At 39.1% G+C, this 24,074-nt stretch overlaps 1 protein-coding gene across 1 annotated transcript in view; it reads left to right on the top strand.

The window, feature by feature from the left end:
- LOC132895442 (solute carrier family 35 member F2-like) overlaps positions 1-8,412 on the top strand; it is a 44,437-nt gene extending 36,025 nt beyond the window's left edge. The window contains exons 7-9 of the mRNA XM_060936075.1: positions 467-519; positions 1,253-1,407; positions 7,678-8,412. Of these exons, the coding sequence (XP_060792058.1) occupies positions 467-519; positions 1,253-1,407; positions 7,678-7,926 (457 nt within the window). The 3' untranslated portion in view covers positions 7,927-8,412. The remainder of the gene's footprint in view (positions 1-466; positions 520-1,252; positions 1,408-7,677) is intronic.
- Positions 8,413-24,074: the final 15,662 nt, after the last annotated feature.

Here is a 24,074-nt window from a genome sequence, read left to right as displayed (position 1 = left end):
GGGAGGTAGTGAGGTAATGCAGTTGGCAGTAACCAGTCACAGTGCAAATAAGAGTGTAATGAGCAGTGCAAATACTTTGTGGACAGTTACATGCAGTGTGTTTAGTGGTATATGGTAGATAAAAGCATAGTATATTACATGATAGGCATAGTTAAAGTATACATCAGTACATATAGTGTATGTAATAGTGTGATTAGTATGCGATATATAATTTGGTATATAAATATTAAGTTAGTGTGTATATATCTCAGTATGTATAATATATAAGTAAGTAAATAGAGCAAATCAAATACTTTTTCACAGCACTCTAATCAAACGTCTCCTCACATAATTGTTGTTTTCTAACAAATGTGACCATTTCTAAAAATCTAACACCTGTGTAATACTGTTAACAATTTTAATGCTGACATTTGAGGAGTCAATAATTCAATATTTATTTAATCCTCTGTGTCCTTTTGTCCTTTAGGGCTGTACTTGAGATTGAAGCGGTCAGTAAGATCAGCTGGGACTGGATAATATGTGAGCATTTTCACATTGGTGCTATTAGTTTTCCTAATATTTGTTATGTAAGAAATAAAACACCTGGGGGCATGCTATTATAGGAAAATAATCAGCGACAGGTGGTGTGATGAAGCGGAGATAACGATACCACCCTGAAATTGATAGTTTGATTATGAGTATATGTCCTGAAGTGATTTATTCCTTTTATACCACAGCAGTTTGACTGTCAACACAAGCCACAACATTTTAATTCCTTAAGGAATGACACATTGCACTTTTTCTCCATTTATAGTTACGTTAAATATTGTGGAACACCTGCGAAACAAGTTTCTGTTATAATGGCAGTTGTTCCCTCACCAGCCTCCCTTCAAGCTTTTTAAAAAAAAAAAAAAAAGCAGCTTGTCATTGATACCAAGAAACATCAAACTGCAAACGTCTCCTTAAAGAATTTTTTTTCTTGAAGTAACCATACAGTGTTAATCTGCTCATCATAAAGTCTGGATTATATATAGAGCCATACATGTTCCTGTGAATGAGTTGTTACTATAGAAATGATAATACATTAGAAAGAGTGCATTGATGTACAGTATGCCTGTGATTTGCAACTGCTTTACTGTTTGGGCTGCTGTCACAAAAAATTAATCAACACCTCCTGACCAATCAGAATCAAGAATTCAGCAGCACTCTGGTATAAATAGTGTTTATATTTGAGAACACTGATAATCAGCTGAATTTTTTTTTTTTTCCGCAGGTCTGCTCTTCCTTGCCTACATGCTGTGCATGTACGGCCTGTACAGTTTCATGCCTGTGGTGGTGAAGATGACCAGTGCTACAGCGGTGAACCTCTCGCTGCTCACGGCTGATCTCTTCAGTCTCTTTTGCGGCATTGTACTCTTTCAGTACAAGGTGAGTTTTGGTCTTCTGATATACTGGGGGTTAGTGGGAGGACCCAAGTGGAAGACCTTTTATTTTTTATGTTATACAACAGAAACGGACTCCCAATTCAGTACATACAAAATATAAAATCTATATACTTAACAAAAAACAAGTGTATGTAAAGTGTCCAGTGTTGCCATAAAATATAATATATGCACTATGGCAGGTTTTCTGTATATTAATTAAATATAAAATACAAAAATGCCCTGTGATGACCTGGCGACTTGTCCAGGGTGTACCCCGCCTTTCGCCCGTAGTCAGCTGGGATAGGCTCCAGCTTGCCTGTGACCCTGTAGAAGGATAAAGCGGCTAGAGATAATGAGATGAGATGAGAAAATACAAAAATTGATACATAAGGCAGTTCAGATGTACCAGTAATCACTGGTACAGCAAAAGATTTGAAAGGGCACAAAATCAACCTGAATAGAATAGTTTATGAACCATCGAATTGTGTAGTGTATTTCGCGTCAATAAATTGCTGCATTGTCTACTGACAGTGATGCCAATAATGAGATGCTCATCACAGCCACATACATATTTCTTCCTTTCTTTGACACCACATGCCATGCACCAGAAACAACACCACAACATTTATTATGGTGTGACTCTGCTGAGTGCCTGGTAGACAGCAGCGTACCAGCGCTTTCTCTTCATCATTACTACAACCCTAATTCCAAAAAAAAGTTGGGACACTGTGTAAAACATGAATAAACACAGGATGTGAAGATTTGCAAATCATGGAAACCCTATATTTCATAGAAAATAATACAAAAACAACATGCCAAATGTTAAAACTGAGAAATTTTATTGTTTTTTGAAAAATATATGCTCATTTTGAATTTGATGTCAGCAACACGTTTCAAAAAAGTTAGGAACAAACTACTGAAAAAGTTGTGTAATGCTAAAAAACTAATTAGGTTAATTCGTAACAGGTTAGTAACATGATTGGGTATAAAAAGAGCATCCCAGAGAGGCAGAGTCTCTCAGAAGTAAAGGTGGGGAGGGGTTCACTGCTCTGTGAAAGACTTGTGGGCAAATAGTGCAACAATTTCAGAATAACGTTCCTCAATGTAAAATTGCAAAGAATTTGGGGATCACAGCTATGGTACATAATATCATTAAAAGATTCTGAGAATCTGGAGAAGTCTCTGTATGCAAGAGACAAGGCTGAAAACTGACATTGGATGCCTGTGATCCTCAGGCGACACTGCATTAAAAGCAGACACGTGTCTGTAGTGGAAATCACTGTATGGGTTCAGAAACACTTCAGAAAACCATCGTCTGTGAAAACAGTTCATTATTGCATCCATAAATGCAAGTTAAAACCAGATATAAACGATATCCAGAAACACTGCCACCTTCTCTGGGCCTGAGCTCTTTTACGATGGACTGAGGCGAAGTGGAAAATTGTCCCGAGGTCTGACGAATCAAAAGTAGAAATTCTTTTTAGAGATCATGGACACCACATCCTCCAGGCTAAAGAGGAGAGGGAACATCCGGCTTATCAGTGCATAGTTCAAAAGCCAGCATCTGTGAGGGTGCATTAGTGCACATGACATGGGTAGCTTGTACATCTGGGAAGGCATCATTAATGCTGGATGATACATGTTTCAGAGCAATATGCTGCCATCCAGAAAAAAATCTTTTTCAGGGAAGGCCTTCCTTCTTTCAGCAAGACAATGCCAAACCGCTTTCTGCACATATTAAAACTACATGGGTTTATAGTAAGAGTCCGGGTGCTAAACTGGCCTGCCTGCAGTCCACACCTGTCTCCCATTTAAAACATTTTGCCTCATTATGAAGTGCAGAATGACAAACGAGACCCTGAACTGTTGAGCAACTGAAATTGTATAGCAGGCTAGAATGGGACAATATTTCTCTTTCAAAACTACAGCAGTTGGTCTCCTCAGTTCTCAAACGTTTACAGTGTTGTTAAAAATTGGGGATGATGCAACACACTGGTAAACATGCCCCGTCCCAATTTTTTTTAAACATGTTGCTGACATCAAATTCAAAATGCTTTTTTTGAAAAAATAAATGCACAATAAAATTTCTCCGTTTCAACATTTTAGATAGGGTGTCTTTGTACTATTTTCAATGAAATATATAATGTTTAAGATTTGCAAATAATTGCATTCTGTTTTTATTTACAGTTTACAGTGTCCCAACTTTTTTGGAATTGGAATATAGTTACGATTGAATATTAAACTTGATGTAACCAGACAATTGTTTGACACCTCGGTCACGTATTTGAGCTCGGATCACAGCCAGACTGCAAAGCGCACACGCATGATTAGGACTAATTAGCATGCACCTGTTCCTGATTAGAGCTCAATCACAGCTCATACATATAACTCTCAGTAACACACAGACTTTGTGAAAGCCTTGTATTTTGTATTGCTTTTCTGGTTTAGACAGAGTTTGTTTTTGGCCTGTGACATACTGTCTGTGCCTCACTCAACCACTAACTGTTTTACGTTTCTGCCTTTGTCTACGTTTTGGATCTGTTTGCGAGCATGCGTTCAATAAAACTCTTCCTGCACTTACAGTCGTCTACCATCCTTCCATGACAGAAACTGCCAGTTGTCCAACAAGTTAGTGGACTAAAAACTGTTTTAACGAGTTTTATATGAATCCGTCAAACATTTTCTGTGAAATGTTAGTCAATAATTCCACATTATTTTTTTTAAAAAGCAAAATAAAAATAAGTGCTATGTAAAAACCCATCTGGGTCATTCCATGCCAAATTAACAAGAGGTTATGCTCGACCATCTCAGATTTCAATGAAATTTGGAGGGCTCAGAGATACTATTAAAATAAGTTAATCCCCAAAACTTGAGCTTCCGATCACCAATAGTTTCAGAGATACAGGCATTTTAATTTTTCGATTTTTTTTGTTTGTTTTTTGCTCAAAGCATACATATTTCAAAGTGCAATATAATCTTTATTATGCAAGATAGAAACCTAAAATTTTGCACAGAGAGACTCAATGTCTTGTACTACAAGCTTCAACTTAGAATTTCAATGGTCATTGTATATTAGATGGTGATTTTAACAAGGAAATTAAAAAGACAAATTTGCATTTTAACTCATTCTGGAAGCTTGCCTGTGGCAGTAATGCTTAAACTAAGAATGTTATTCAAATCTACACAAATATCTACCAATTTCAGTTTTACCAAGTCTCCACTATTCCTAGTTTGTCTGTAATAGGGTTTTGAAATTCGCCGATTTCTAAAACATGCCATTTTCAGTAGCAAGAAATCCAATGTGGGATAGCAGTTAGGAACTTGTAAAATTTTTTCAGTAATCCCAAAGACCCATATTTTATATTTCCAAATTTTTGTTTTGTGTCTCTCAAGTATTTTTAAACTACAGGGGTTTAAAAAATCCATTTTCACCAAATTCGAATTTGATATATTTTCATATAACTGATATTTGAGGGTTAATAAATGCTTCAATAAGGCTCAAGTAGGTTAGGAGACATGTTTCTTCCTCAATTTTAAATAACATTTCAATTAATGCTCAGTATTAATTATTTGTAAATTGATTTTAATCTAAGACTGTGTGACATTAGCAATCAATGACCAGCTATTGTGTACTAGTCAACAGCCAGCCTTATCAATATCAACACAGCACAATAGGTGACCTTTGATACCAGAACAGGTGGCTCATATCTTATAGTTTTAGAGTCTGTAAACTGCATACTTGTTCAGATAACATTATATTGCTTGGATTATATTAAATACATTGTAATACAGAGCACTGAGAAAATTTACCAATGTTATTAACTGAATGTGTTTCTTTGCAAGGATTGGATATTTTGAATAGTTGACTAGGGAATTTAATTGTAGTTGCTTTCAATTTGAGATCAGTATAAATGAGTTTGTTCTTAGACATCTAGAAATGGCTGAACTTCCTCCCTGTTCTGTAGGAATTGGACTAAAGAAAGATTCTGACTGCCATAAACTAACATACAACAGAAATTGTAAGTTAAATACACTCTCTCAGTATAGTTTGGAGCAAATTTCATTAATTAAACAGAGAACTGAACTTGAGAACATTTCAAGCACAGACACAGTATGTCTGCATCATGAGAAACTGTTTCTGATGAAATATGAAGAGCTACAGGAAAGTTGTTGTGATCTGTATGAAAGGCACAAGAAAAAAGTTAAAACAGAATTACGTTCAATTCTTCCTGAAACAGCAGATTCACTTTCAAAACTGATAAATAAAAATATTAAACCTGGACAAAAATTGTGTTCTAAATGTTCACAGAGAGTGAAAGGACATTTAAGCCAAGCAGATTCAGCAGGTTCTACAGAATCAGAACAAGAGAGCATGTGTGTAGATGTGGATCCAACATACACTGGTGAGGTAGCTGAATCACTTGACAAAAGCATTGTGTCAATTGGTTGCTCTCCACTGAAAATTGCCAAGTATAGCCACAAACAGAAAGCTGCATATAGCAAAGCTGCAACAAGTAGAAGAAACTTTACGTTCTAAAATGAAATTTTATTAATTAATGAAATTTGCTCCAAACTATACTGAGAGTGTATTTAACTTACAATTTCTGTTGTATGTTAGTTTATGGCAGTCAGAATCTTTCTTTAGTCCAATTCCTATAGAACAGGGAGGAAGTTCAGCCATTTCTAGATGTCTAAGAACAAACTCATTTATACTGATCTCAAATTGAAAGCAACTACAATTAAATTCCCTAGTCAACTATTCAAAATATCCAATCCTTGCAAAGAAACACATTCAGTTAATAACATTCGTTCAGTTAAAGACCTCGGTCACGGTATTTCACGATACGGACCTCCCAGCTGGTAAATAACATACTGTATATAGTAGCTGTAGACTTGCAAAAGTTACAGTGGAAATAGGAGCAAGTTCATGATCATTTTACTGACAGTTGCAATTAATGAGTTTTACTGCTGATATTGAATATAATTCAGAGCAGCATTTGTGCTTTACCAAGATGATGTCGACAAAACACTTGGAAGACAGCGAAGGAACATCTGTGTGTTAAGGCGCCTTATTTTGTCTATATTTCAAGGCAGAATCTTAGTTGAAGGCAAATTCCTAGTTCCTGTGAAATGTTTAAAGGAACAGTCCACCGTATTTCCATAATGAAATGTGCTCTTATCTGAATTGAGACGAGCTGCTCCGTACCTATCCGAGCTTTGCGCGACCTCCCAGTCAGTCAGACGCAGTCAGACGTGCTGTCACTCCTGTTAGCAATGTAGCTAGGCTCAGTATGGCCAATGGTATTTTTTGGGGCTGTAGTTAGATGCGACCGAACTCTTCCGTGTTTTTCCTGTTTACATAGGTTTATATGACCAGTGATATGAAACAAGTTCAGTTACACAAATTGAAACGTAGCGATTTTCTATGCTATGGAAAGTCCGCACTATAATGACAGGCGTACTAACACCTTCTGCGCGCTTCGGCAGCGCATTGATACGGAGCTCAGATATCAATGCGCTGCCGAAGCACGCAGAAGGTGTTAGTACGCCTGTCATTATAGTGCGGACTTTCCATAGCATAGAAAATCGCTACGTTTCAATTTGTGTAACTGAACTTGTTTCATATCACTGGTCATATAAATCTATGTAAACAGGAAAAACGCGGAAGAGTTTGGTCGCATCTAACTACAGCCCCAAAAAATACCGTTGGCCATACTGAGCCTAGCTACATTGCTAACAGGAGTGACTGCGCGTCTGACTGCGTCTGACTGACTGGGAGGTTGCGCAAAGCTCGGATAGGTACGGACCAGCTCGTCTCAATTCAGATAAGAGCATATTTCATTATGGAAATACGGTGGACTGTTCCTTTAAGGAACACAGCTGGCTAGTTCAGTCAGACAGCGCAACCTTTTATTAAGCCTTTAATAAGTTGGGGTTTTGTCAAAGTTGAGAAACTATCAAGACAAACGCGTGCTTTCTCCAAGATGTGTGAAACCAGCCAACCACATCTTTTCAAACTGCTACTCATGCTGCATCACAGGGCAGTGTAACACATTCAGAGGAAATCACTTTCTGCCCTCTTCAGCATACACTGAGCTCACAGCCACCCCTGATTGGCTAATGTTACTGTGACTGACAGGGGAGATAGTCATCCCTCCCTCCTAGAAAGCATGGTTAATTGTGCTCTCTTAGCTTTCCTTACTTTTCTCCACTTCATAAATCTGTTATGCAGTGTACTAAGCTTATCCATACATTGACTTTCCTCCCCCCCCAGTTCTCAGTCCTGTACATCGTGTCATTTGTGGTGATCACCATCGGCTTCATCTTGTTTAACATCGTTCCCACCTACACACCAGATGTACATGAAGCCACCCAGAGTGCTTATGAGAGTGTGGCTACGGCAGACGCGGTGCAGGCAGACGGAGACACTGCACTGGACTGGCAGAAAGATGGAGAGCAGGAGGAGAAGTGTGGACACACAGAACCCTGTACTACTCTCTGTACACTGAAATGCAGGGTGTAACCCAACACTCTACAGTGTAGAGTTTACAGTGTCAGATATGCCTGATTGTTAAAGGCGGTGCCTTTTTCCTTTGACCAGTAACGATTTATATTTTTGTTGATTTTTATTGGATTGGATTCAGCTTTTACGTTACATAATGAAGGGGTTTTCCTGAACTTGGCTGAGTACAGTTGATACGGTTTTATTTAGTCTGAAGTTTAAATGTTGCATTCTGTTCGTGAGGAGTGTTTCTTTCACGTCAAACAAGGTTTTACATGATTGCAATGGTCAGTGGTTACAGTGTTTATATTGGGTATTAGGATTAATACTTGTTTTTTTTTAAGCTGCTTTTTCTGAATATAGCTGTAATACTTTTGAACTCCTGTTTTAAATCTAGAAGATTATCACTTCATGAAGTTGTATTCCATTGGTGCTTAAATCATTGTCACGAAGTGACTTTACAAAAAAAAAAAAGTTTTACTGTTTAAAGCAGATGTACCAACTATAAAAGAGCATTTTTTTTTATATCTTGAGTATTTAATAAATAACTTGTTCCTATATTGTCTCTTGACATGGTTTGTGTTATACTTTTAAAAATGAATAAGGTTTTCAACATTGAATGTAACAAAACTTTAACCATATGGATTATAACATGGTTAATACTAATAGGGTTCAGGTTTTTAATAAAACCTACATACCTAAATAAACAATGCTAAACAACAGCGTTTGTCTGTGTAAAAATGTATATAAATTAAAACCGCTATGAATAGAGGCATAATATAGTATACAAAACGTACTACAGATTCACTGTAGCTTAAAAAAAAAAACATACGTTCTCCCCAAAATGTTCTTGATAATGAACACTGTATAGCAAAAGAATCAACTTCAGTGTCGTAGCAGTAAAGGTTAGTCCACGCAGGAAGCAATTCACGGCGATGAGCGACCATGAAGTGTCGGTGAAATTGAGCAATAACTGGTGAAAAATCTGCTGACGAAGTGAAGTATGCAGGTACTGGGTTAAACTGCTCTCAACTTTGTGGTGATGCAGTTGAGGCAACGACCAATGGGATTGAAACAATACCATCGAATGAGATGACGCAAACACGGAGTTCGCCAAAATGTTTACCGTAAGGAGACAACGTCCACGACTTTGGCTCCTACATCAATATGATGTACGAGAGTTGCAAATTGGCTAAAATGACCGGTTTCTGCAGCCTCTTTCTTAGGCAGTGTAGCTCAGAGGTGTAGAGATGGTGTTGTTTAAAAAGCTGTAATGTAGTAGTGTAACCTTATAACGTATAATTCATGCTGGTTGTCGCCATCCAGAGTTATTGAAGCTGTTGTTCACTACCGAGCTCACAGGGTCTCTATGAAGAACGTGATCATGTGACCAGCATGGTCTCTATATATTTTAACACATCTGGTGTTTAAATAGTGCAACTGCATTCCATGCATAATTGATATTGCACACTTCCATGATGCACATCACATTTTTAATGCATCACGTCATGATGTGTCGTTACACCCCTACTATTTCAATATTATATTGATCAGAAGGTTATTTTTTTTCCTAACAGTTCTATCTGCAAGACAAATGCACCCGTTCTAATCATCGTACCTTATCATTTGCATAGTTACAACTCATTCGCAGGGACTTATGTGGAAGCTCCACAGGTACCGAGTCTAATAATAAATCATTTTATTTTATTTAATAAAGAAAAATGTATAGTCATTGCTATGATGACGATTCCTCTCATTATGTGTTCACTTAACATTTATGGAAGGAGTCTCCAGTGTTCAGCTCTTTGTTTCACTCTGGTAAAGCTGTAAGTTGAAGTTTTCCACTCAAAGACAGATGCTGGAAACTCTTTGTTGCTGTTACATTATAACAGACATTCCACAACAGTAAATGTAACTATAAATGGATAAAACCTACAATGTGTTGTTCATTAATAAGCAAATTGCTGTGGTATAAGAAGATTAAAACATTCCTGAACATTATACAGTGTCTTGCAAAAGTATTCATCCCCCTTGATGTTTGTCCTGTTTTGTTGCATTACAAGCCGGACTTAAAATGGATTGTTTCGGGGGTTAGCACCATTTGATTTACACAACGTGCCTACCACTTGAAATGTGCGAATTGTTTTATTGTGACACAAACAATAATTCAGCTGAAAAAACAAAAATCTGCAGTGTGCATAAGAATTCACCCCCTTTTGTATGAAACCCCTAAATAAGAGCTGGTCCAACCAATTCACTTCATAAGTCACATAATTAGTTGATTAAGATCCACCTGTGTGCAAAGTGTCACATGATCTGTCACATGATGTCTGTATAAATCAACCTATTCTGGAAGGACCCTGACTCTGCAACACTATTAAGCAAGTGACATGAGAACCAAGGAGCCTCCAAACAGGTCAGAGACAAAGTTGTGGAGAAGTATAGATTAGGGTTGGGTTAAAAAAAAAATCCCAAACTTTGAATATCCCAGGGAGCACCATTAAATCCAGCAAAATGGAAAGAATATGGCACCACTACAAACCTGATAAGAGAAGGCCGCCCACCAAAACTCACAGACCAGGCAAGGAGGGCATTAATCAGAAATGCAACAAAGACACCAAAGATAACACTAAAGGAGCTGTAAAGATCCACAGCGGAGATGGGAATATCTGTCCATAGGACCATTTTAAGCAATACACTCCACAGAGTGGGGCTTTGTGGAAGAGTGGCCAGAAAAAAGTCACTGCTTTTGAAAACACATTTGGCATTTGCCCAACAGCATGTGGCAGACTCCCCAAACACGTGTAAGATTCTCTGGTCAAATGAGACAAAAATGGATCTATTTGGCCATTATGGAAAATGCCATGTGTGGCGCAAACCCAACCCCCTGAGAACACCATTCCTACAGTGAAGCATGGTGGTGGCAGCATCATGCTGTGGGGATATTTTTCATCTGCAGGGACAGGAAAGCTGGTCAGGACTGAAGGAAAGATGGATGGCACTAAATACAGGACAATTCTGGAGGAAAACCTGTTTGATCCACCCAGAGGTTTGAGACTGGGATAAAGGTTCACGTTCCAGCAGAACAATGACCCTAAACATACTGTGAAAGCTACACTGGAGTGGTTTAAAGGGAAACATTTAAATGTCTTGGAATGGCCTAATCAAAGGCCAGACCTCCATCCAATTAAGAATCTGTGGCATAACTTGAAGATTGTTGTACACCAATCCAACCCATCTAACTTGAAGGAGTTGGAGCAGTTTTGCCTTGAGGAACGGGCATAAATCCCAGTGGCTAGATGCGCTAAGCTAATAGAGACATACCCCAAGAGACTTGCAGCTGTAATTGCAGCAAAAAGTGACTCTACAAAGTACTGACTTTGGGAGGGGGGTGAATACCTATGCCAGGGGTGTCCAAACTGATCCATAAAGGGCCGTGTGGCTGCAAGTTTTCATTCCAGCCATGCAGCAGCACACCTGACTTGGCTTATTCAATCAACTGAACTGTCTTCACACAGTCAAATACTTGCAGCCACACCCACCCTTGATTAAAGGGTGGGTGTGTCAGTTGATTGAATGAGCCAAATGAGGTGTGTGGCTGCATGGCTGGAATGAAAACCTGCAGCCACATGGCCCTTTATGGATGTTTGGACACCCCTGACCTATGCACACTCCAGATTTCTGTTTTTTCATCTTAATTATTGCTTGTGTCACAATAAAAACAATTTTCACCTTTAAAATTGTAGGCATGTTTTTGGAGGGTGCTAACCCTCCAAAATTCCATTTTAATTCCAGCTTGTAATGCAACAAAACAGGACAAACACCAAGAGGATGAATACTTTTGCAAGACACTGTATATGTTATGAGAAAATAATCAACTTCGTGCTGGTCACAGTAAAGTTGCTTTCCTGTATTTTCCTGTAACAGCACATACACGGGTGTTTTAGCAGTCTCGGTGCACTGCGGGTAGTCTTTCCCCTGACTTAAAGAAAAAGAAGTATCCACCACTGATATCCCGGTCACAAAAGGAAACATGGAGAATGGAGTAAAGTTTAACTGCTTTACTAAACATAATCGCTACATGGGTATTATTTTTTTTTCTGTCTTTATTCATAAGATAAAATACATATCTGGTGTTACAAAGTTTAAAGATATAAAAATATATAATAATATATATAAAAAGTGCAAATTTACATTAGGAATAATGGAAACTATGTAATTATGGATAATACTTAAAGTTATATTAATTTATACACCCAAGTTATATCTATAATTTACTCTATTAAAAAAACTGTTCTTAAAACGCTCTGTATTTATTTTATTTTTATAGCAAGATTTATTTCTAAGATTTATTGCGGTCTTTTTATATCTTGGTAGTAATTTATAGAGCGGATGATTACAATTACATATTTTCTCAAATAACCGCCTGTCACATTTTTCTAATAGAGCCGAAATATCTAACTTGTTCGATGTATATCGTCTTTTATGACAATGTTCTAAAAATCGTTGAACGACATTTAAGTCAGATTGACTAGCCCCATAAACGGGTAACCCATAAATAATCTTGGGCATAATAATAACAACTTTAAAAAGATGATCGATTTCAATCTGATTGTATCCATCATTGCACAAGCTTCTGATTATATACAATCCTTTGTTCGTTTCATGCAGCTTACTCTTAATATGTTGACTGAATTTACAATTACTTTGCAAAGTTAATCCTAGGATTTTTAGACTATCATATTGTTTAATATTACTGATCACAGGAAGTACATCATCATTGCCTCGCTTGCGCAATACAAGCTCCTTGCATTTACTATAATTGCAAACCATGCCATTTTTCCTTGTCCAGTCCATAAACTGTTCCAAAGCTACAACAGACTTATCCACGGACTCTTTCAATACCGTAACTAAAATAGTTGAATCATCGGCATATTTAGTTAATGATACTTCAGTGTGCTCATTGAATTCTAAATCATTAAGAAATAAGTTGAAGATAGGGGCCACTAATGCTGCCCTGCATTGTGCCCTTATTTACTAACTTCCATTCACATAATATTATTGTGAACGACACGCTGCCTTCTGTCTGATAAAAAGCTACTATACCAATTAATTATATACGGACTTAGTGGAACATGCTTGAGCTTTTCAACTAAAAGATTATGCTTCACATTATCAAACGTGTTAGAAAAATCCATTGTGAACATTCTCACAGCCGCAGTTTCTCTTTTGTCCAGAGACTCAAGAAACGTATGTTGCATTTTTAGCAGCGCGTTAACAACTCCCACCGGATCGATATGCAAACTTGCTTCCATGCAATCTTTACTAAAACTACCATAAACAGTTCGTTCAAAAGTTCTAGCAATCACCGGGGTGACATTTATTCCTCTAAAGTCCTCGTGTATTTCAGGAATGTCCACTTTGGGGAGGGGCTTAATATTAGCCTCCTTCCAGCAGCTAGGCCAGTACTGTTGTTTTAACGATCAATTCCAGATTGACTCAATAACAGGTGTAAATATTGCCACGTGATCACGCCAGACCCAAAAAGGAATCCCATCTGGTCCTGTAGCCGTGTGTTTGATACATGACAAGGCATGAAATACTTGACGAGTGGTTAATTGAGGGGCCGGCTCGCTATCTGCGATCTCTACTTGAGTTGGTCTGATGTAGTCTCGATCACAGCACAGAACTCCAAAGAAGTCATTCAATCCGTTTACAAACTCTTGATCTAAAATAAATCTACCTTTATCATTCCTGAGAGAAAGTTGGTCAACTTTTCTCCACCATGCACACGATCCAAGCTTCCCTGAAGCAAGAGCTTGGCGATTCTCTACGATGATCTTTCCGATTTTCTCAGACAGCTCGTTTAGATGTCTCCCACCTGTCCTCTGTGATCTTGCTTTCTGCTTAAGAATTGATTTTAGCAGCGGGCTCATCCAAGGACGGTCTCTTGAAGACATCTTCACAGTCTTGGTTGGAAAACATTACCGCCAAGAGGAACATGCTCTGCTTCACTGTTACATTTTTAAAGGAAATGAATTGTGAAATATGAATATACTTGTAATTAAGCACTTTGATGTGTAATTCAAAGTAGCACTAAGTTGAGGTAGTAATTCTGAAAGGATATTGATTATTTTCACACTTAAAAGTGGCCAAGTTAGGGCATCGGTCAAAATACTTGTACGCTGCAAATATTCATCTGCACCACGAACACCGTGAAAAGTCAAAATGAGGCTGCAGGATTGATGACGTACAAGTTGCTGAAGCCAGATCCAGGCTTGATCCCTTTTAGCCTTTTAAACCAATGGCTTCGCTACTTTGAACTGGGATAATTGTTTCCTCATTGCTGGATTCCATGTTAAGAGAATTTTACTTTTGGCTTCTTGCATGCGGTAAAAGTTAGCAGTAGAGTTGCTAAAGAAGGCATCTGTACTTGCTTGAAATTCTTGAAGACATTTCACCTCTCCTCCAAAAGGCTTCTTCACTTCTGTCTGACTAGTGGGAAGTTCCAGGTATTTATCCTCTAGTGGACCAAAAGCAACCCTAAGGAGAGTCAATGAGGTCACCTGGGTCGTTGAATCATCTTCTGTAGGTGTACGGTAGGTCCCCTACAGAAGAAGCTTACTGAAGAAGGCTTTCAGAGGAGAGGTGAAACGTCTTCAAGAATTTCAAGCAAGTCCAGTTGCCTTCTTAAGCAACCACGGTTTATTACGACCTGGATGACTGAGAACCTTCACAGACATATTAGCAGTAGAGTATTTTTATAGTCTATATGGACTACAGCATATCACTCACTTTCGAGATAAACGTATAAATGACTTGCAACCACACGATCAAAATGTGCTACATCATGATCGTCCACCATGATGGTGGATATACAAAGCAACTAGGATGGCAGCCACTGAAAGCGTGTCTATACACAATGCTGAATTCTCAGTATTACCATAATTTGAATGATTGAGCAAAAATTCGAAACAAAGAGAAGACAGATGTGTGGTTTTGACCCATATTATTTAAAAAGTCAGACTTTTCTGAAGATAAGACGCTTCTACCGACCATCGAGTATGAGTACAGGTCATTTCGTCCAAAGCCTTTTTCTTACGCACGATCAATTATTTTATGTTTCAGGTATTTGTTTGTTTGAAAAAAGGAGGAATTCTCAATGGAATTTGACTGAAGCAAAACACATTTTTGTAAAGCAAATGAATGCCATAGTACGTGCGCTTCGACACTAAAGAGCGTACTGGGGGGGGGGGGGGGGGGGGGGGTAACCGCGTAGGCCCTTGCCACTTGCTGACCCTGGGATGAGTTAACGCCCTTGTCATTGCATACCTGAAATATAAAATAATTGATAGTGCGTATGAAAAAGGCTTTGGATGAAATGGTCATTGGACGAAATGTCCTGATTCCATGTCTCCTCTCCATACGAAACCTCAGAGTTTCCTCACCCTTTTTCCGAATCATGGACGGAATTCTAAACAATCGGAATGAGCTATGGTCACGAGTACTGTTGTGACCACAACCATATACAGCACAAAGATATGGCATAGCTAAAAGAACGCTTAAAGCAGTGGAAAAACAAAGAGAGTTGCGCACGTGTGACTTTGTTTTGTATGGAATGTAGCTTGACCCTGCATTTGTATATCCACCAACATGGCTGACATCCGGGTTTCTATTTTGCTTTGAAGTCACTTGCAAGTCAAGGATACATGCGTGCTCTCATGGGAAGCAATTCTGACGTCATGATGGCTGCGCCGGTTGAACGAAAGTTTATTATATTAGAAATTACACAATTTCTCCAAGTTTATTCCACTTTAGACACATAAAAACAGAAACCCTGTCCCAGAATTGATATGGTGACTAGATTTCAGTTAGTTTTCAGTGATCATATCCTTTAACCAGAGTGTCAGAAGCTGATATTGCCACATACAGTACAGGACATTTCTCCTATCACACTCCCATTTACCACCTATGGCAAGCCGTTTAAACATTTAATAGCTGGACTGGATATTCATTACTGATATCTGCAGCATCATTTTGCCTAGTCAAAGCTCTATTTCAAGATATCTGTAATTCAGTTTTGACCAGTAAGATTCAAACTACAACCCCGATTCCAAAAAAGTTGGGACAAAGTACAAATTGTAAATAAAAACGGAATGCAATGATGTGGAAGTTTCAAAATTCCATATTTTATTCAGAATAGAACAGAGATGACATATCAAATGTTTAAACTGAGAAAATGTATCATTTAAAGAGAAAAATTAGGTGATTTTAAATTTTATGCCAACAACACATCTCAAAAAAGTTGGGACAAGGCCATGTTTACCACTGTGAGACATCCCCTTTTCTCTTTACAACAGTCTGTAAACGTCTGGGGACTGAGGAGACAAGTGGCTCAAGTTTAGGGATAGGAATGTTAACCCATTCTTGTCTAATGTAGGATTCTAGTTGCTCAACTGTCTTAGGTCTTTTTTGTCGTATCTTCCGTTTTATGATGCGCCAAATGTTTTCTATGGGTGAAAGATCTGGACTGCAGGCTGGCCAGTTCAGTACCCGGACCCTTCTTCTACGCAGCCATGATGCTGTAATTGATGCAGTATGTGGTTTGGCATTGTCATGTTGGAAAATGCAAGGTCTTCCCTGAAAGAGACGTCGTCTGGATGGGAGCATATGTTGCTCTAGAACCTGGATATACCTTTCAGCATTGATGGTGTCTTTCCAGATGTGTAAGCTGCCCATGCCACACGCACTAATGCAACCCCATACCATCAGAGATGCAGGCTTCTGAACTGAGCGCTGATAACAACTTGGGTCGTCCTTCTCCTCTTTAGTCCGAATGACACGGCGTCCCTGATTTCCATAAAGAACTTCAAATTTTGATTCGTCTGACCACAGAACAGTTTTCCACTTTGCCACAGTCCATTTTAAATGAGCCTTGGCCCAGAGAAGACGTCTGCGCTTCTGGATCATGTTTAGATACGGCTTCTTCTTTGAACTATAGAGATTTAGCTGGCAACGGCGGATGGCACGGTGAATTGTGTTCACAGATAATGTTCTCTGGAAATATTCCTGAGCCCATTTTGTGATTTCCAATACAGAAGCATGCCTGTATGTGATGCAGTGCCGTCTAAGGGCCCGAAGATCACGGGCACCCAGTATGGTTTTCCAGCCTTGACCCTTATGCACAGAGATTCTTCCAGATTCTCTGAATCTTTTGATGATATTATGCACTGTAGGTGATGATATGTTCAAACTCTTTGCAATTTTACACTGTCGAACTCCTTTCTGATATTGCTCCACTATTTGTCGGCGCAGAATTAGGGGGATTGGTGATCCTCTTCCCATCTTTACTTCTGAGAGCCGCTGCCACTCCAAGATGTTCTTTTTATACCCAGTCATGTTAATGACCTATTGCCAATTGACCTAATGAGTTGCAATTTGGTCCTCCAGCTGTTCCTTTTTTGTACCTTTAACTTTTCCAGCCTCTTATTGCCCCTGTCCCAACTTTTTTGAGATGTGTTGCTGTCATGAAATTTCAAATGAGCCAATATTTGGCATAAAATTTCAAAATGTCTCACTTTTGACATTTGATATGTTGTCTATGTTCTATTGTGAATACAATATCAGTTTTTGAGATTTGTAAATTATTGCATTCCGTTTTTATTTACAATTTGTACTTTGTCCCAAATTTTTTGGAATCGGGGTTGTAATTTTGCCTAAATACAATTCATTTGTATGGGGTTTCTCATTATAGATATCTACAGTTCATTTGCGAATACCTTGTATTCGTATTGCAGATATCTGAAACTCAGTTGTGACTATCTCTAATTCCAGTTTCAGATATCTACAATTTAATTCTGACTAGTCCTAATTCAAGTTCAATATATCTTTAAGTCCCCTCAGTTGAAGATATCTACATTGTACTTTTTGGATATCTTAAATTAAGTTTCAGATAGTCAGAATGAAGTTGTAGATATCTTGAACTTGAATTAGGACTAGTCAGAATAACATTGTATTCTCAAACTGGAATGACAGACAGTCATAATGTAATTATAGATATCTATTATCAAGTTATTGATATCTTGAAATTAATTTAGATTAGAGATGTCTGAAATTGCAGATATCTTTAATGCTTATTCTGCCTAGTCAAAATATAATTACAGATATCTTGAATTAGAGTTTTGACTAGGCAAAATGACACCACAGATATCTGTAGTTATGTCAGAATCAATGCTACAGCAAGCGGGAGACGGGAAAACCATACTACCATGTCAGAGCAGGCAGAATCTTGGGTGTTTGACAGGGTTTTTAACGCTGAAGCCCATGCACGTGATAAGCTCTTTCTATTTCATGGCATTTTCTATCTTATCCACGACTGCGACCGCCATGTCCTCTGCTAAGTCTTCAAATTTGGTTCAAAACAAATGCTTTGCCGAGCCAATATCCAGTGGGAAGCCTCACATGAGCAATGTCATGCACAACAAGTCATAATGACGTTTGAAATATCTGCAACTATTATTTGGAACAGTCCAAACTGAATTTCAGATTTCTGCAATTGTTATTTAGGATGTGCGATGAGTTGAGTATCATTTTGAACCTTCTTCTGAACCTTCTGAAGTTGAAGTCAGAAGGGTGGGTATCAACATGTCGCTAACTTTGGAGACTTTAATGCCTGCTACAGTGTTCCTTTAAAACTCTCTAGTGATGGGGCAAAAACAATGGTATGATCAAGAGCATTCCAGGCTCGGCATGTTCTCGGGGGAAAAACAAACAAACAAACAAACAAGTTCTTATAAATGCCTTTCTTTGCAAATGGGATATCGATGTGAAGTTGAAGTCTTCTTGTGCCAGTTGCCGTTGAATATTTTATGAATTTGTCTTGATCAATGTCCACCATCCCCTTCTAATCTTGTATAACATAACTAAATGACATTTTTCTCTTCCGTCAGCCAGTGTATCCCACCCAAGTTCAGCTAGCATCTGTGTGACACTGCTATCTTTGGGTTTACCAAAGCATCAGTGCATAGCAGCATAGTCTCCCGTACAGAAGCGTGCTGCTTTCCGTTGGACACTTTCCACCTTATTTATGAGACTGTATGGATCCCAAGCACAGCAAGCATATTCTAATACACTGTAAAATATAATAAGTTGACTTTACTTAAAAAAAATATGCAAAGTCGTTGCCTCAAAAAAAGTCATTTATGTTGATTTAGATAAATTAGATTGGGTTAACTTATTTATTTTGAGTTTGCAGTACTCACATAAACTTATATTAATTTGATTACATTAACTTATTTATTGTGAGTTTGCAGTACTCATCTTATATAATTTTGATTACATTAACTTGTACTGTAAACTTAAAATAAATAAGTTAATGTAATCAAAATTATATAAGATGAGTACTGCAAACTCACAATAAATAAGTTAATGTAATCAAATTAATATAAGTTTATGTGAGTACTGCAAACTCAAAATAAATAAGTTAATGTAATCAAACTAATCTAAGTTAATTTGAGTACTGCAAACTCACAAAAAATAAGTTAACCCAATCTAATTTATCTAAATCAACATAAATGACTTTTTTTGAGGCAACGACTTTGCATATTTTTTTTAAGTAAAGTCAACTTATTATATTTTACAGTGTACAGGACTCACCAAGGTTGTATACATGGTTTCTTTTACTTCCTTTGGACAAAACCAGAGATTTCTTCTCAAGTATGGTTTGCTTTACAAATTGTGTTTTTCACATGCTCCCTTCAGTTGAGTTTACTATCCAGCTGGACCCCTAAGTATGGATGAGAGTTTGGCTGGTGCAGAACTTGACCACAGAAGGAGGACTCTCACCGAGGAGGATTTCTCTTAGATGAAATTACCATGATTGAACATTTAGATGGATTAAAACTCATTTTCCATGTATTTTGCCATGACTCCAAAGACTTTAAGTCTGCTTGGAGAGAATCTATGTCATGTTCCCCATCCACATTAGTACAGTCATCTCTGAAGAGTCTGGCTTTAATTTTCAAAATATTTGGCAGATCACTGATGTATATTAAAATCTCATCTCATCTGATTATCTCTAGCCGCTTTATCCTTCTACAGGGTCGCAGGCAAGCTGGAGCCTATCCCAGCTGACTACGGGCGAAAGGCAGGGTACACCCTGGACAAGTCGCCAGGTCATCACAGGGCTGACACATAGACACAGACAACCATTCACACTCACATTCACACCTACGGTCAATTTAGAGTCACCAGTTAACCTAACCTGCATGTCTTTGGACTGTGGGGGAAACCGGAGCACCCGAAGGAAACCCACGCGGACACAGGGAGAACATGCAAACTCCACACAGAAAGGCCCTCGCCAGCCACGGGGCTCGAACCTGGACCTTCTTGCTGTGAGGCGACAGCGCTAACCACTACAGCACCGTGCCGCCGTATATTAAAATAATAATAATAATAATAATAATAAACGTCAATGATCTGCCAAATATTTTGAAAAGTGACGTCACTGTTGATATCTGTAATTCAGTTGTGACTAGTCAAAACTGAATTACAGATATCTGTAACTCTAGTTTTGACTAGTCAGAATGACATTATAGATATCTTCAATTAAAATTCGTACTAGTCAGAATGAAATTACGTCTAGTCAAAATGATGTTGATATCTGTAATGGTAATTCCGGATAGTCAAACTGAGCTATTAAATGTTAAAAGGGCTTGCCATAATGCTTTGCTGGGCCAATATCCAATGGGAAGCCTTGCATGAGCAATGTCATGCACAACAAGTCATAATGACATTTGAGATATCTGCAACTATTCTCATCTCATTATCTCTAGCCGCTTTATCCTTCTACAGGGTCGCAGGCAAGCTGGAGCCTATCCCAGCTGACTACGGGCGAAAGGCGGGGTACACCCTGGACAAGTCACCAGGTCATCACAGGGCTGACACATAGACACAGACAACCATTCACGGTCAATTTAGAGTCACCAGTTAACCTAACCTGCATGTCTTTGGACTGTGGGGGAAACCGGAGCACCCGGAGGAAACCCACGCGGACACAGGGAGAACATGCAAACTCCACACAGAAAGGCCCTCGCCGGCCCCGGGGCTTGAACCCAGGACCTTCTTGCTGTGAGGCAACAGCGCTAACCACTACACCACCGTGCTGCCCCATCTGCAACTATTATTTGGAAAAATGGCACGGTGATGTAGTGGTTAGCACTGTTGCCTCATAGCAAGAAGGTCCTGGGTTCGAGCCCTGTGGCCGGCAAGAGCCTTTCTGCATGGAGTTTGCATGTTCTCCCTGTGGGTTTCCTCCAGGTGCTCCGGTTTCCCCCACAGTCCAAAGACATACAGGTTTGGTTAATTGGTGACTCTAAATTGACCGTAGGTGTGAATGTGAGTGTGAATGGTTGTTTGTGTCTTTGTGTCAGCCCTGTGATGACCTGGCAACTTGTCCAGGGTGTACCCCGCCTTTCGCCCGTAGTCAGCTGGGATAGGCTCCAGCTTGCCTGTGACCCTGTAGAACAGGATAAGTGGCTACAGATAATGGATGGATGGATGAATTACAGATATCTGCAATTGTTATTTAGGATGTGTGATGAGTTGAATGTCGTTTTGAGTAATGTCACTGCTGATATCTGTAATTCAGTTGTGACTAGTCAGAATGGCATTATAGATATCTTCAATTAAAATTCGAACGAGTCACAATTAAATTATCACTAGTCAGACTGACATTGTTGATGTCTGTAATGGTAATTCTGGATAGTCAAATTTAGCTATTAAATGCTTAAATGGCTTGCTATAATACTACACCCATCCACTTTTAAAGCTCTGTTATGTGAGAACTGTTATTTTTCTGGGGCAGCACAGTGGTGTAGTGATTAGCACTGTCGCCTCACAGCAAGAAGGTCCTGGGTTCAAGCCCAGCGGCTGATGAGGGCTTTTTTTTTATGTGGAGTTTGCATCTTCTACTCGTGTCTGCTCCGGGTTCCCCCACAGTCCAAAGACATGCAGGTTAGGCTAATTGGTGGCTCTAAATTGACCATAGGTGCGAATGTGAGTGTGAATGGTTGTTTGTCTCTGCGATAACCTGGCAACTTGTCCAGGGTGTACCCCGCCTCTCACCCATAGTCAGCTGGGATAGGCTCCAGCTTGCCTGCGACCCTGTAGAACAGGATAAGCAGCTACAGATAATGGATGGATGGATGAATTACAGATATCTGCAATTGTTATTTAGGATGTGTGACGAGTTGAATGTCGTTTTGAGTAATGTCACTGCTGATATCTGTAATTCAGTTGTGACTAGTCAGAATGACGTTATAGATCTCCCATCTCATCTCATTATCTCTAGCCACTTTATCCTGTTCTACAGTGTCTTGAAAAAGTATTCATACCCCTTGAACTTTTTCACATTTTTCCACCTTACAACCATGAACTTAAGTTTTTTTATTGAGATTTTATGTGATAGACCAACACAGAGTAGCACATAATTGTGAAGTGAAACGAAAATGATAAATGGTCTTCAAAATTTTAAACAAATAAAAATCTGAAAAATGTGATGTGCATTAGTATTCATCCCCCTGTGTCAATACTTTGTAGAGCCACCTTTTGCTGCAATTACAGCTGCAAGTCTTTTGTGGTATGTCTCTACCAGCTTTGCACATCTAGACACTGAAATTTTTTGCCCATTCTTCTTTGCAAAATAGCTCAAGCTCAGCCAGATTGGATGGAGAGCGTCTGTGAACAGCAATTTTCAAGTCTTGCCACAGATGCTCAATGGGATTTAGGTCTGGACTTTGACTGAGCCATTCTAACACATGAATATTCTTTGATCTAAACCATTCCATTGTAGCTCTGGCTGTATGTTTAGGGTCACTGTCTTGCTGGAAGGTGAATCTCCTTCCCAGTCTCAAGTCTTTTGCAGCTTCCAACAGGTTTTCTTCCAGGATTGCCCTGTATTTAGCTCCATCCATCTTCCCATCAACTCTGACCAGCTTCCCTGTCCCTGCTGAAGAAAAGCATCCCCATAGCATGATGCTGCCACCACCATGTTTCACAGTGGGGATGGTGTGTGCAGGGTGATGAGCAGTGTTAGTTTTCCGCCACACATAGCGCTTTGCATTTAGGCCAAAAAGTTCAACTTTGGTCTCATCTGACCAAAGCACCTTCTTCCACATGTTTGCTGTGTCCCCTACATGGCTTCTTATGCCTGTCTTTCAACAATGGCTTTCTTCTTGCCACTCTTCCAAACAGGCCAGATTTGTGGAGTGTACGACTTATAGTTGTCCTGTGCACAGATTCTCCCACCTGAGCTGTGGATTTCTGCAGCTCCTCCAGAGTGATCATGGGCCTCTTGGCTGCTTCTCTGACCAATGCTTTCCTTGCTCGCTCTGTCAGTTTAGGTGGACGGCCATGTCTTGGTAGGTTTGCAGTTGTGCCATACTTTTTCCATTTTTGAATGATGGATTGAACAGTGCTTCTTGAGATGTTCAGAGCTTGGGATATTTTTTTATAACCTAACCCTGCTTTAAACTTCTCCAGAACTTTATCCCTGACCTGTCTGGTGAGTTCTTTGGTCTTCATGATGCTGTTTGTTCTTCAGTGTTCTCTAACAAACCACTGAGGCCTTCACAGAACAAGTGTATTTATGCTGAGAGTACAAATTACACACAGTAGGACTCTATTAACTAATTAGATGACTTCTGAAGGCAATTGATTGCACTGGATTGTATTTAGAGGTATCAGAGTACAGGGGGCTGAATACTAATGCACACCACATTTTCAGATTTTTATTTGTTTAAAATTTTGAAGACCATTTATCATCTTCATTTCACTTCACAATTATGTGCTACTCTGTGTTGGTCCATCACATAAAATCTCAATAAAAAACTTTTAAGTTCGTGGTTGTAAGGTGGAAAAATGTGAAAAAGTTCAAGGGGTATGAATACTTTTGCAAGGCACTGTACAGGGTCGCAGGCAAGCTGGAGCCTATCCCAGCTGACTACGGTCAATTTAGAGCCACGAATGAACCGAACCTGCATGTCTTTGGACTGTGGGGGAAACCGGAGCACCCGGAGGAAACCCACACGGACACAACATGCAAACTCCGCACAGAAAGGCCCTCGTCGGCCACGGGGCTCGAACCTGGACCTTCTTGTTGTGAGGCAACA

The sequence above is a fragment of the Neoarius graeffei genome, chromosome 12, assembly GCF_027579695.1.
Source record: "Neoarius graeffei isolate fNeoGra1 chromosome 12, fNeoGra1.pri, whole genome shotgun sequence".
Taxonomy (NCBI): Eukaryota; Metazoa; Chordata; class Actinopteri; order Siluriformes; family Ariidae; genus Neoarius; species Neoarius graeffei.
The sequence above is the reverse complement of the archived record's forward strand: the minus strand, read 5'-3'. Positions and strand labels throughout refer to the sequence as shown.